The 15,596-nt window shown below is 41.2% G+C and overlaps 1 protein-coding gene across 5 annotated transcripts in view; it reads right to left on the bottom strand.

Moving 5' to 3' along the window:
• The window catches only part of SLC35A1 (solute carrier family 35 member A1), a 39,856-nt gene extending 28,773 nt beyond the window's left edge, over positions 1-11,083 (bottom strand). For 2 of the 5 annotated variants that reach the window (XR_010116054.1, XM_055258132.2), the window contains exons 1-2: positions 10,814-11,056; positions 6,264-6,441 (exon numbers count right to left, since the gene is read on the bottom strand). Coding sequence is in view for 4 of the 5 variants with exons in the window: in XM_055258132.2 (XP_055114107.1) it covers positions 6,264-6,441; positions 10,814-10,829 (194 nt within the window). In the remaining variant the exon portion in view is untranslated. Of the gene's footprint in view, positions 1-6,263; positions 6,442-10,274; positions 10,299-10,813 lie in introns of those variants that run through there. The other 3 variants (XM_055258113.2, XM_055258123.2, XM_055258152.2) reach the window with 3 other exon arrangements.
• Positions 11,084-15,596: the final 4,513 nt, after the last annotated feature.

Raw genomic sequence — 15,596 nt, 5'->3', positions numbered from 1 at the left:
ATCCCCATGGGGGGTACACTGAACCTCAAAGAGATGAGAAATCCCCATTGTGGGGGGGCTGAACCTCACACAAACCTCCAGTAGTAAGAAAAATATTCAGAACTCCCCTTCCCTTCTTCTCGGGGAAAAGAAAGGCTAAACTCCACTCCCACTGGTCGCTCCCCTAGGGGAAAGAGGAGAGGGAAGAACAGCAGCATAAACGGCTGGCAGAGGCAGGGAAAGACCAGCAGAGAGGAAAGAGAAACTGGGAGAGGAAGTTAGAGAGAGAGAGAGAGAGAAAGAGAAAGACAGAGAGTCAGAGAGTGAGAGAGAGAGACAGAGAGAAGTAATAAAAACAGTGTACCCTATTCCTTTACAAGCTAGGGTAAATTTAAAACCTATAATTGATAATTGAAGGTCTTCTCCATGACCCTATAACACTCCAATACCACCTTGTTGTCAGTGTAAACAAAGGCATAGCCTGAAAGCACTGAGATCACTAAGGACCCGGAGCCTTCCTATCAAAAATCCTTAACTCAGTAACCCGCGGATGACCCAAATGCATTCAATCTGTACCGGCAACTGCTTTGCTAACAGAAGAAAGTAGAAAAAATAACTTTTAGAGGAAACCTCATTGTGAGCACACCTCACCAATTCAGAACTATCCTAAGGCAAAAAGGTAGTTTACTAACTCAAAAATCTTAAAGTATGGGGCTATTCTGTTAGAAAAAGATGATTTAACATTAACCACTGATAATTCCCTTAACCCAGCAGGTTTCCTAACAGGGGATCTAAATCTTAATTAATTACCATACAAAGGTCCAACCGGACCTAGAAGGAACTCCCTTCAGGACAGGGCCATAGATGGTTCTTCCCGCGTGACTGAGAGAAAAAGCCACAATGGGTATTCAGTAAGTGATAGGGAAACTCTTATAGAAGTAGAGTTAGGAAAATTGCCTAATAGTTGGTAAGCTGTTTGCACTCAGCTAAGCCTTAAAGTACTTACAGAATCAGGAATGAGTGGTCTATACCAATTCTAAGTTAATTTAAACTAAACAAAGCCTTATTAATAGCAAAGGATAATTGACATCCCAAACTTACAAGGTTTTCAACAAAGGTAAAGTTTGCTAAAAGTTAGCAGTGTAATATGTATTATCCTAACTTCTAATCTTCTGGCCTTAGGCAGTCTAGTCCACAGACCTGAAGGAAGTTTGCTTTGGAAAAGAATGGTTATCATCTTGGCGGAAAAAAAAGGAAGGGGGGGGAGAATTTATATAAAAAGAATGTTATATGGTACATTATTATCCTAAATTAACTGGTTGTTTAAAGAAAGGGATGTTTGCAGGAAGTCAGAAAACTGAGGCCTGTCGAAGATTATGAAAGTCGTGAAAAATGCTATAAAAGGGAATTTATGCAAGAAATGTATAATTTAAAAGTAATTAGGCCTCCTGAATGTAAAACTATTGAAGAAACAGTTCATGTGCAAGGTGTATAAGGAAAGTAAAATATACTTTTGGTAAAAGGATAATAAGGAGGCATAGAATGTGGATTTTTACCTGCATTAAAAGGTTAAAAAAAATTTTGTTTTGCGGGTTTAAGCAAGTTTTAAAATGTTAATTGTAAAGGAAATTCTGTGTGTAACCATATTGGCTAAAGTTAAAGGGGTATGATCCAGTTTTTCTGTGAACTGGACATTAAAATAAAAGCACAATGGGTTTTTCTTAAAACACTAAAAAACACTAGCCTGCTCTTTAACAAAATTTTATAGAAGGTTAAAAAGAGTCTATAAAAATCTTACTTTATGGTCAGACATTAAAATTGGATAAATATGTCTACAGGGCTTTATTAAAATTGAGTTTAATATTAATAATACACTAATATAAAGGTGAAACTTAGCTTATCTGGTATAATCATACAGGAAGCACTGTCAAATATAAAATGGTGTTTGGCTTTCTTTGGTCTAAAAACTAATAAAAATAGGTGCTAAAGGAAATTTCTCAGGAAGAAGACACTAAGGACTATAAAGTCCACTGCTGGTGTCCCCCAATTTTTTTTTTTTTTTTCTGAGTCGGAGTTTCACTCTTGTTGCACAGGCTAGAGTGCAATGGCACGATCTCGGCTCACCACAACCTCCGCCTCCCAGGTTCAAGCGATTCTCCTGCCTCAGTCTCCCGAGTAGCTGGGATTACAGGCATGTGCCACCAAGCCTGGCTAATTTTGTATTTTTTAGTAGAGACGGGGTTTCTCCACGTTGGCCAGGCTGGTCTCAAAACTCCCGACCTCAGGTGATCCGCCCGCCTCTGTCTCCCAAAGTGCTGGGATTACAGGCGTGAGCCACCGCACCCAGCCTGGTGTCCCCAAATTTAAAACAAAAGATCAGTTTCTCATAAAGTATATACTTGGTTTATCTTCCACTTTCCTTTCCCTCAAAACTAAAAGTCTTTTAGCACAGGTACCACCCCTAGAATTTCTGGTAAACGGGCACCAGCCTGGGGATCACACTCTCATCAAAGGGTGGAAAGAAGGAAAACTCGAGCCAGCCTGGGAAGGATCCTACCTTGGCTGCTAACCACCAAGACTATGGTTCGTACCACAGAAGGGGGATGGACACATCACACCCGAGTCAAGCAAGCACCATTATCAACAGAATCATGGACCATTGTTCCCGGATCAAGCCCTACCAAATTAAAGCTAAGAAAAGCTTAGTCTATCTATCTTTTCCTTTCCTAACACAGTGCCTATATCCATTACTATTCCTACCACTAGCAACTCTAACCCCACTTTAGAGCATTTCTATGGTTTAGGAGCAGAGGTCACTGGAAAGGATCCTATAGGCTTCTTTAAGATGCGCTTTGTTCTCCCCGCTCCACCTCCTACAACTGCCCCTTTCACAAACCTACGAAATAAAACTATGCCTCGCCTCATGCCAAATGACATAAGCAAGGTCTCAGTAGTAGAAATAGGAGACCTAAGACAAACCATAGCCATTGAAACAGGGTATAAAGATGTAAATGCCTGGTTAAAATGGATTAAATATTCCATTCACACTTCAAACAAAAGTAACTGTTACGCTTGTGAGCAAGGTAGGCCAGAGACCCAGGTTGTTCCCTTTCCACTGGGATGGTCCTCAAATCAAGTGGACATGGAATGCGTGGTAGCTTTTTCAAGATTCTACCGCCTGGAATAACAAATTGTGCTAAGCAATTTCTCTGCTATTTCCTGAAGTCCAACACCCTGCAGGTCAGCCCCCAAGGGCCATCCAGCCTCCATCTTCCAAAACCAATTTTACCTCCTGTCTCCAACGACAAGGGGAAAAATTTGGCATTCCTTGGAGACTTAACAGGATGCAGTGAAGTCAGGCACTTCCTAGAGGTGACCCGTCAATCTGCCCTTATTCATCCCTGAGCGGATGTATGGTGGTATTATGGAGGACCTTTACTGGACACTCTGCCAAATAATTAGAGCAGTACTTATGCTCTAGTTCAATTGGCTATCCCTTTTACTCTGGCATTTCATCAACCAGAGGAAGGAAAAATAAGACATCGTAAAGCGAGAGAAGCTCCTTATGGGTCTTTCAACTCTCATGTCTATTTAGATGCAATTGGAGTCCCATGGGGAATACCAGATCAATTTAAAGCCCAAAATCAAATAGCTGCAGGATTTGAGTCAATATTTTGGTGGGTGACAATTAATAAAAACATAGATTGGATAAACTACATCTATTACAACCAACAGCAATTTATTAACTACACTAGAGATGCTGTTAAAGGAATAGCTGAGCAATTAAGGACTAACTGCCAGATGGCTTGGGAAAATAGGATAGCCTTAGACATGATATTAGCAGAAAGAGGAGGAGTTTGCATCATGATTAAAAGTGAATGTTGTACCTTCATCCTAAACAACACTGCCCCTAATGGAAGTATAACAAAGGCATTGCAAGGTCTGACTGCTCTGTCCAATGAGTTAGCCAGCAACTCAGGGGTAAGTGACTCCTTTACAGGATGGCTAGAAAAGTGGTTCGGTAAATGGAAAGGAATAACAGCCTCAATTCTTCCTTCCCTCACAGCTGTAATGGGTGTACTTATTCTTTTTTTTTTTTTTTTTTTTTTTTTTTTTTGAGACAGAGTCTCGCTCTGTCGCCCGGGCTGGAGTGCAGTGGCGCAATCCCGGCTCACTGCAAGCTCCGCCTCCCGGGTTCACGCCATTCTCCTGCCTCAGCCTCCGAGTAGCTGGGACTACAGGCGCCCGCCACCGCGCCCGGCTAATTTTTTGTATTTTTTAGTAGAGACGGGGTTTCACCGCGGTCTCGATCTCCTGACCTCGTGATCCACCCGCCTCGGCCTCCCAAAGTGCTGGGATTACAAGCGTGAGCCACCGCGCCCGGCGGGTGTACTTATTCTTGTCGGGTGCTGTGTCACACCATGCATCTGTGGGTTGGTGCAGAGTAAGCGCTCATAGAAATGGGACTTACTAAAACCTCCCTTAACTATCCTCCACCTTATCCACAGAAGCTTCTTCTTTTGGAAAATCAGGCAGAACTAAGCCAAGGCATGTTAAAGAAGTTTGAAGAGAAAGAGCTATAAGGAAAATGCAAGAGGAGGGGATTGTTAGATACGAGTTCTAAATTTCTCTTCAAAGAATCAATGTCAGTATGTTCAATCCTTTGCCTTCTACTTTTAAACTTAACTTCCTCGTAAAGCAACCTTTTCTGATTACCCTCTCCACCCTGACTCATTCTGATTACCTGCTCATTCTCCACCCTGACTCATTCCAATTTCCTGCTCTGCCATAACCATTTTTCCTGTCAAACCACTCATCCCATCACTCTCTTTAAATTAGCCAATTGGAATTAGTTTAGCCTGTGCGGTCTAACCCTAGCCAATAGGGGAATGACACAGCTGCAGAGGCCACGTGCGTCAGGAATAAGTCCCCTTTTCCTCCCTTGTCCAGGTGTGCGCTCACCATTGCTCCACCTGTGAGGTCACATCCTTCTATAGAAGGAAAACTGCCTTGCTGAGAAGAAAAAAAAGAACATTTTGTATTCGAGTGCTGTTTTTTTTTTTGTGGCACTGAAACTTTATTTATAACACATCTTTTTCATATTTGAACTACTTCAAGTGGATTAGTATAAGCCTTTTCAAGATCTAGAACCAATTTTCAACACTTTCACTGGGTATCTTTCCCAAAATGATAGCCATGCTTGCAGTTGCATTATCAACTGTCTCATCACACACTGCTGAAGCTGAAGCAATCACAATGTCTTGTAACATTTCAATATTTAAATGTAATGTCTGTTTCTACATAAAAGCCTACATACAACACTAGTCCTCCCTGCTTCACTTCACTCACCAACACACATCTTGAAACCTGTATGACTTCTTAACTGTCCCAAGACTCAAATAGGTCCCCATCTCATAAATCTTTCCCCTGGTAATTCACCTATTAGATTTCATTTAATTTTCAGCACCCCATATTATTTTCTCAAATTAAAAAAATGAACAAACTGAAGCTTAAAGAGGTTACAAGTGTGTATGCAGCCACAATCTCAGTCTAGGATTAAAATTAGGTCTATCTCCTCCAATGCCCCTAATTCTTAACCCTCTCTTATACCACATCCTTAGCTAAACAATTCTTGCATGATGTTTCTGATTCAAAGCCCGGTGCTGCCACATATTAACAGTGTAATCTTAAGGAACCTCAGATGCTATGTCAATAAAACAGGGGTAAAGTACTTACCTTGAAAATGTGGAAGGAGTAAATGAAAAAACAAAAAAAACACATAGCACAGTGTCCAGCACTTAACATAGGAAACACTCAGGAAATGTTATTATTATTATATTCATCCAAAACACAAGTCAATAATTGTTTTCTGTAAGGACCAAACAGTAAATATTTTAGGCTTTGCAATCCAGTCAATCTCCATTACACCAAAACCAGGGAGCAAGCTGGATTTGGCCCATGGGACATAGTTTGCCAACTCCTACTCTACAGCAGCGTTCTTCAGCCTCAGCAATACTGACATTTGGGGCTGGATAAATCTTTGTTGTGAGGCTGTCGTGGGGACTGCAGGATGTTTAGCAGCATCCTTGGCCTCCACCCACTAGATGCCAGTAGCATCTCTCAAGTTGTGAGAACTAAAAAATCTTCTGGGGGGCAACATCATCCCTAGTTGAGAAACACTGGCCCAGAGCAATTAAACATATAAAGATGTAGCTTGAATTTTCTAACAAATACCCTCACCAGGTAGAAAAATAATTTAACACACTGTAAGTATTTATACTCACTTAGCTAAAATTCCCACACTTAGCAATAACTTTATAACTTCTGTGATACACACGGCTGTGGTTGAAAAGTAGAGTTCTTTGTCTGATGTCCTTGTGTATCTTAAAGCTATGGTATAGGCTGCAGCCATCAGGGTCATCACTGCCAAGCAGTATAACTTGAATAATAAAGTGACATTGTCTGGAAAATACGTGCAACAAAGACATTACTTAGTAGACAATATATGTATATATAAGCTAATAAACTAGTTATAGCCCAAAAATACTTTCCAATTCCAAGCACAAAATATTTTCTAAAACTCATGTTTAAAAATTTTTTTCAAAACAAAGCTTGCCAATTACATGAGCACACACACACACACACACACACACACACCCCACAGCTGACTTTAAACATCAGCCAATTAGGCATAAGTTTTGTTCCTGGGGAGTGCCCCAATTGCAAGACTATGTAGCATACTGATTCTAGTTCAGGATGTTATAAATTACATTATATATATATATATATATACTATTGGTGGTGGTGGGTTTTTTTTGGAGACAGGGTCTCACTCTGTCCCCCAGGCTGGAGAACACAGGCGCAATCTCAGCTCACTGCAACCTCCGCCTCCCAGGTTCAAGCGATTCTCGTGCCTCAGCCTCCCAGGACTACAGGTGTGCACTACCACGGCCAGGTAATTTTTTGCATTTTTAGTAGAGATGGGGTTTCCCCATGTTGGCCAGGCTGGTCTCTAACTCTTGACCTCAAGTGATCCGCCCGCCTCCGCCTCCTGAAGTGCTGGAATTACAGGTGTGACCCACCGCGCCAGACATATATTTTAGGACAGGGACTCACTCTGTCACCCAGGCTGGAGTGCAGTGGCATGATCTTGACGTGATCTCAGCTCACTGCAAACCCCGCCTCCCGGGTTCATGCAATTCTCCCGCCTTAGCTCTTGAGCAGCTGGGATTACAGGCACCCGCCACTACGCCCAGCTAATTTTTGTATTTTTAGTAGGGAAGAGGTTTCACCATGTTGGCCAGGCTGGTCTCGAACCCCTGACCTCAGGTGATCCGCCCACCTCGGCCTCCCAAAGTGCTGGGATTACAGGCATTAGCCACCACGCCTGGCACCAGCACATATTTTAAATATTTTTATGATTACAAACTTGTGGATGCAAAGCATGAAACCAACTGCAGCAATGTATATTCTAGATTTAGAGGCAGCAGAAAGAAAATAATAATTGAGAAATGAGTGGGGCTTAATATAAAACTTTATCACAATAAGAACTTACATCTAGCCACTCATTTCATAGCATTATACAAAACAATAATTCCTAACACAGGAAAAGAATATTAAGAACACAGCTCTATAAAACTAGAAAACGCAGGAAACATATAAACAATCAATTTAAGAATTGCCTGCAAGTATATCTGAGCAGCAGCCATCTCTCAGGCACCAGAGCCTGTCCAAGACCTTTGGTAAAACCATAAGCAGTGGGTACCAAGTCTCCCTCATACCTCCTTATTCCCAGACCTGCTCGGGTACTGCCATCACCCAAGGATCCAACTATTTCTACTTTCCTTACCCACCTCCCACCTATTGTCCCCCAGTTCCCCTTAATCTCCATTCAAATCTTTAGGCTCAAGGTTAAACAGGGATCAGCAAATGTTTCTGTAAAGGGCCAGAAACAAATATTTTATTTTAAGCTTTCCAGAGCCATACTTTGACAACTCCAGGTTAAGAACCAGAAGGACAGCGGGTGACTCCAGCCTGCTACTTTAACTACATTATATGCTAAGTACAATTTTGTTCACTGCTTTGCGAGCCTAATCACAATTCAAAGACTGTTTTCATAGGGAAATAAAACAGAGTTTCAAACAGATTATCTTTAGATACAATGTGGTTGGAACTTACAAGGAAAGAAGTTCTTCAATACAAATATTTTCCCAAGTGAATTAAAGAATATTTTCTGAACTGCAGGCAATTTTAAAAAATCGTATCAGGTTTTAAATAAAAAGTAAAACAGAAGAAATAGTTTTTAACTGCTTAAACCTTCTTTCCAAAAGATCTGAGGAGCCAAAAATCAGTGTTTATATAAAAGGAAATGAAGGAGATCACTATAATACTTCCTTTGTTCTAAAGCTTTCCTACACAAGGGAAAAAATATGACTTCAAAAATAAACAGCAATAACCTTTAATCAGTAGAAAAGAAGGCACTTCCCATCTTCTAGATAAAGGGTGAACAAACTATATATGTCGCTAGTTTACATGAGGCCTGTGAACTCACGATGGTTTTACATTTTTAAATGGTTGATAAAAAATGTAATAACATCTTGTGATACATGAAAATTGCATGAAATTCAAATTTTAGTGTCCATGAATAGTTTTATTAGAACATAGCCATGTTCATTTGTTTCTAAATTATCCAGGCTACTTTTTTTTTCCCTACAACAGCAGATCTGACTAGTTATGACAAGAGACTATCCAGCCCTTCAAAGGAAAAGTTTGCCAACTCATGTGCTAGATTATCAACACTTTCATAAATAAGAGAAGTTAGGGCTGATAAACTAAAAAGTACTTTATTTTAGCTATTGTGTAGGTTCCTGATTCCAAAAACAACATAGTGAATATTTAAACACTAAACCGAATATATCTGATGGCCTACATATTCTGACTTACAATATTGTCATTAACTTGAAAAAATACCTTTTTGCATAGTGATTACATGGGAATATATATTATATTCTTGAAAATAACTACTGATCTAAGTGGAAGAGTAATCAAGTAAGTTTAGGTATGTGCAAAACAGATTGGGCTTTGACATGGAATACCAGTTTTAAACGTATTTCAACTTTTAAATACTAAATGTTTTTAAGTACGATTTTCTCTGGCAGTTTAACATCAGACCAAACTATTTCTTGTTCACTCCGTTCACAAATTCTCCAGTATAAAATTTCAGTTATTAGCAATTTCAATTATTTCAGGGTAATATCAAAAGTCTATATGTAATCACTTCAAATTGGGCAAATAATTCAAATCACACCCAATGCCAGTAACTATAAACCTAGCCCACAACTCAACTGGCAGCCACATCTTAACCCTGCATTGTTCCCTGCTTCTCACGAAGTTCTGTTAGCTCCCACATAGTGTCTGTGTGGAAATGTCCCCCAAAAGAAACTTACAGTTTAAAACGTTTTTTTCAGTTATGTTTTACTATAGTTTATGGGGACATTATTTGTAATACCTAAGAACTTACAAATTCAGGAAGTCCCAGATCAATCTTTTGTGGACATTCGGAAACTATGGAAACTGTAATTTTGTTAGGATTACAATCAAAGCTCAACAAATATGTATTTGCAATAAGCCTAAACCTTTACATTGTTGCAGCTATTTCAAGTAATGATTGGACTTCTGTAATTTATAAGCTTTCGTTCGGATCGATTTTGCTATCCCCATTCCACTTTAGTTGTCAAAACAATTCTATTTCTTTTTCCTTTATTTCGTGTGTTGCTACAAAAAAAAGGCTTTTAAGATTGGACTTATTTGAAATGAAACAGAAAGAAGACATAAGAGAAGCATATGCAACTAAAAACAATGCCCCTGGGCCGGGCCTGATGATAAACATGGACCCCGCAACAGGGAAAATAACTTGACACCCACGCAAAAAGATATTCCTTAGGTATTCGTTCAATATTTATTCAAGGGTGAAGCCAAGTGCTTTATTGAGTAAGGGTGGAGCAAGAATCCGGGTGTTGCCCCACTTCTCCTAGTTAATGCACCACAGTCAAAGAATCCACATCTGGTCCCAACTTACACACACTGCTCAGCAAAAAGTGGTGCGGAGTCAATTAGACTCGCCCTCCTTAAATGTCAATTAGTCAACAAATACTCCTTCACCCGAATGTGCCTTCCCTTGCGAGGAGGGAGGTGGATCTCAGCTTCCACCCCAAATATCAGTGTTCCTTCTAACTGCATACAGCATTCTCATAATTACATACAGCATACAGGTGGGAACTGTTAACGACTGTTACCTTCCTTTCGTTACGATTTCAGTGCTGTTTTGACGCCCCAGTGATGTCTTTAGTGGTTGTTGCATGGCCCAGCCGCCGTGTGGGATCTGCGCCCGGAGCCTGCCTTTAAGCCTCTAAGCATTCACAGGGCAGGAGGCGCAGAGGAGACCGGAACCGCGGGGCCAGGGCCAAGAACTGTCCTGCCTCGCTGGGTAATGCGGTCCAGCCCCGGACCCACGACCTGGCCCCTCTCCGGGTCCGCCGCAGCCCCGGCCTGTCAGAATTCGGTTCCCACCCACTCCCAGCTAGTGGAGGTCAGTGCGGTCTCTGACTGCCGACCTGCCCAGCGCGGAGTCAGCCGCGGAGACTGCAGCCGCAGCGGGAAGCCGGCTGCCCTGACTGCCGGGAGAGGCTCCACGCAAACTCCTGACGCCTCAGCCCGGCCCCAGAGGCAGTAGGCAACCAGGGTGCTCCGCTGCCCGACAGGGGCTGACCAGCGCAGATGCTCGCCCGCCGCCGCCCCCCGCAGACTCCCCATTCCCAGTAGCCCCAGTCCTCACCTCTCGGGGAAGCCATGGTTCCCCGACAGCCCCGTGCGGAACTGACGCCCGCCCCCTCCGCGCCTCCGCGCAGGACACCGGGGACCGCCCCTTGTGGTCATAGAGACGAAGCCGCTCGGCCTAGAGCGCCTCGCCGGCCTCCCGATCGGCCAAGCACTAAAACTGGGCTCAGGAATCCAAGCTACACTCCAAAATGGGAGAACGCGGATCGAAGGGAAGCCTTCCCGGCCACGTCCTAGGTAACAGGTGTGTGAAATTCGGTTGGGAGGTGGTTCTGTAAACGGCGGCTCCCCGCCGGCTAAGGAAGTTGAGTGAAGGGAGCATTGCCTTCTGGGAATCGTAGTCCTCACAAAGGTGTGAGTAGGCGGCAAATAAGGGTTTGGGTTTAGCCTTAGGGATTCACTCCTGTCAAAGCTATTAGAGAAGCTCCCAGAACTCGTGAAGTAACAGAAACTACTTGCGGCAACATTTGTAACTTCCACCTAGCTCATTATCTTCCACTGTTACCTTGTGTTCTAGATAAGTTATAATTTATGCTACATATTGTTCAGAAGTCTTGTGCCTGTTCCATATCGTCAGCATTGTCATCGGTTATGTTTACCCACTCAGACATTCTAACTAATGATCTTCGCACAACAAAACGGCCTTTAAAAAATCAGATGTATCGGCCGGGCTTGGTGGCTCACGCCTGTAATCCCAGCTCTTTGGGAAGTCGAGGCAGATGGATCACCTAAGGTCAGGGGTTCGAGACCAACCTGGCCAATATGGCGAAACCCCGTCTTTACTAAAAATACAAAAAATTAGCCGGGCATGGTGGCGCGCACCGGTAATCCCAGCTACTCAGGAGGCCGAAGCGGTAGAATCACTTGAACCCGGGAGATTAGAGTGAGCCGAGATCGCGCCCCTGCACTCCAGCCTGGGCGACACAGCGAGACTTAATCTCAAAAAAAAAAAAAAAAAAAAAAAAATTAGATGTATTAACAGGCATTTTAAACACTATAATCTCCACTTTCACTAGGGGATGTTAACTAGCTATCATAATTGATATTAGAAATAATTCATTGGTGAAATAAAAGATGTTCATGATATGTGGATTGGTTTTAAATAATATGAAAATACTTCAGCACTTACAGGAATAGGGATGCAAGATTCTGAGCTGCCCAGCAGCCCACACCTTCTGCAGCATGTTCTTTCTACAAAATTGTCCTTTTAGAGGGTTGGTTATATACTATTGTCTTGTTAAATATACATATAGATACATCTGGTCTGTTAACATTATTGGAACATTTTCCATGCCTTAATAGCATCATATTAATATTGGGAGGCACTCCCGGGAGACCAGAGTTGACTTTGTAGAGGCAGACATTTGATTAATCTCATTTTGTAATAGTGTTGGACTTTTCCTCTACCTGGTAGTAAGTGTGCTCACTGGTGCTAATCTTCCCTTACTGTAATTGGTACAGTTTCCACTTGTAGAATTATTCAGTTCTCTACTGTGTATGTACTTATGCATACATTTAAACAGAATATTCATATATGTACTTGAAATTAATTTTAAAAATTAAAAATATTCATCATATAGTCCTTCCTTTGTTTTACAGCTACTGCTTTGTGTGGTTTATCTCTTCTCATTTTGGACTATCATTATAGTGTCAACTTACCTCAATTAAGTATAATTTCTAAATGCTCAATTTGTTCCAAAAGGCCCTTGTAAGCCTGCCTCTGTTTTTAAGTCTGCACCAGCTGTTTTTACTTTTTATATTTTTGTCTTTTTTTCTTCTTGTAGAGATTGTGGGGGCGTCTCACTTTGTTGCCTACGCTAGTTCTCGAACTCCCCACCTAAAACAATCCTCCCACCTCAGCCCCCCAAAATTCTGGGATTACAGGTGTGAACCACCACACCTGGCCTGCACTAGCTTTTTGAAGCATGTTTTAATTTCTGGCAACAACAAGAGGTTTTGTTTTTTCCTGTCCTAGGTGGTAGAATCAACTAGGAACTATCATTCCTTCTGGTGAGGAAGAGCATTTTACACACACACATACACACATACACACACACACACACACACACAGAGATCCCAATTAAGGTGGGTCAAATGCTGCTGAGCCATTTTTGTGGCATTTCTGGTTCACATAACATCATGCTGTTGAATCCTAATTTTCTTATCCATTTTCATTACCTCAAAAGACTATTATACTTCATTGGCATCAACCTTAACTAGATTTTGATGCCTCTTTGTCCTAACCCAGTTAGCCCAAGACCAACAGGGACAAACCTGTCAAACTATAGTCTGACAAAGTTGAGCTTACTGATGCCTTCTGATATAAAGTGGATATTTGTCCCTTCCTAGATCTCATGCTGAATTGTAATCCTGAATGTTGGAGGTGGGACCTGGTGGGAGTTCTGAATTGTGAGGACAGAACTCTCACGAATAGCTTGGGCCATCCCCTTGGTGATAAGTGAGCTCTCACTCTGAGTTCACAGGTGATCTGGTGTTTTAAAAGTCTCTCTCTTTCTCTCTCTCTCTCCTGCTCTGGCCCTGTGATGCGCCTGCTCCCACTTCGCCTTCTGCCATGAGTAGAAGCTACCTGAGGCCTACCCAGAAGCATATGCCAGCACTGTGTTTCCTGTACAGCCTGCAGAATCATGAGCCAATTAAACCTATTTTCTTCTACATTACTTAGGCTCAGGTATTTCTTTATAGCACTGCAAGAACCACCTAAAACACATTCCAATGAGGGAAACTGAACACCAGAGGTATCTCAGGAAACAAAGAAAAAGATAAATTTATAGAATTTTAGGGAAAGATGGGATTAGGTGAAATTTAAAGGAAGCAGTGTTTGATAAACTCAAAGCAGGACTATAAGTATCCAATAGGGACTGTAGAACAGTCTCAGGATCCTGTTTCTTGAAAACTACAAAGTTACCATAGATGTGGAATGTTGTATTCAGGAGCCCCTTAATTGAGGCTGCTTCTTTGTATGAAAATGACGTAGATCCCCCCAAGCAAAAGTAGGGTGTTTCATTCTTACTGATGTAATTTCAAGCAGCAAGTTTTCCTAGAGTATATGATTTTTGAGAACAAAGTTTTTCAGTGAATTAGAAAGCAAACACTCAAAGAAGGGCCTTGCTATTATACTTTATAGTGTCAGCATATCCTTAGTTATTTCCCATTAACTTTGCAGCTGGTTTTACCTGGGTTTGTTATCCCAGCTCAATTAATGACCAAGCAGCTATTTACAGTCTTACTCTGAGCTAATTTTTACTTTCTCACTCTGAAGTATCCTCAGTCTTGGAGGAAAAAAATATTGATTTAATGTCTTTCTTTCATGTGTGCCTAGTTTTCCTTACAACTCTGGTTAGAGAAAGAAGCAGCAGTCCTTAACATGTGAGATACAAGGCCCTGTGCCTGATAAGCTAACCTTACAGTGCTTCAAGCAGCCATTGCTATTGCCACTTGAGTCCCTAATGATTTCTGATTGTCACTAGAAAACTACAGTATTTGCCTCAATCCCCTGCTCTCTTCCATTTCCCGCTCATGTATCCAGAGCTACCCCAGTCTCAGTGATGTGTATAAAAAGAAGCCCAGTACTGTATCCATTGGTAATAAAGTAAAAGTATGAACTTAATTAAATAAAAAGGCTGTGAGGAAGCAAATACCAAAAGGCTTAAGGAGGTTATAACTGAATTCAAATATGGTAGCTATATAATAGATTATTAAATGTGGTAATGTTTAAAGAATAGTAAACAGTTAACCATAAAGAACATATAGATAAGATATAGATACCAAAAGAAAATTGTTTCCCTGACAGTTTAAGCATATTACTTTTATTGTGCTATTAAGCATCCAAAACCTATTTGCTAAGTTATTGTTTTTTTATTTATTTATTTTTATTTTTTGAGACAGAGTCTTGCACTGTTGCCTGGGCTGGAGTCTAATGGCACAATCTTGGCTCACTGCAACCTCTGCCTCCAAGGGTTCACGCAGTTCTCCTGCCTCAGCTTCCTGAGTAGCTGGGATTACAGGTACACACCACCACACCCAGCTAATTTTTTGTATTTTTAGTATGGACGGGGTTTCGCTGTGTTGGCCAAACTGGTCTCGAACTCCTGACTTCCTGATCTGCCACCTCGGCCTCCCAAGTTATTGTTATTTTAAAGCAATTATTTCCTATGGTATAATATGACTAAAAAGCCAATAATTGTCACATTTTATAATTGATAAAAGGATACAGGGAGATAATATAAAATTCAATGTCTGGACTAGGAATTAAACATGAGTAATAATCATCTGTATCCAGACATTTCATATTTGAGCTTAACTATTCCATGCCTCTCTTTTCTTTTTTCATTACCATAATCCCTCTTTCCTTTTCCTGCCAGTCACTGATGGTTTGTGCCTATTTCTACCATTTTATGCTTGCTTTGCGTCAATGGTGTTTCCACTCAAGCCAACTCTATGAAAAGAGAGTTTGACAATTGCCTACTCCATTGATGACTCTAATACATCATCTTCTTTTATTATTCACCATTTTTTGAAAGTCATAATGTGCCAAGCATTATTCTAGGCATTAACTGAGGGCTAGAAAACAAAAAGTAAAGAAAAATGAGCAAGGGGGTACAATAGACCTGAAACACTGGAGAATCTCTATTCTCTTAGCTAATATTGACAAGGCACTTACCAGGTAAGTGCTTTTTATGTGTTAACTTATTTAATCCTTATGACAACCCAATCAATGAGTTCGGAACTATTATTATCTCATTTTTATGATACAGAAACTG

Source organism: Symphalangus syndactylus, chromosome 2 (genome assembly GCF_028878055.3).
Source record: "Symphalangus syndactylus isolate Jambi chromosome 2, NHGRI_mSymSyn1-v2.1_pri, whole genome shotgun sequence".
NCBI lineage: Eukaryota > Metazoa > Chordata > Mammalia > Primates > Hylobatidae > Symphalangus > Symphalangus syndactylus.
Note: the sequence above shows the minus strand (reverse complement) of the source record. Positions and strands in the feature narration are given on the sequence as shown.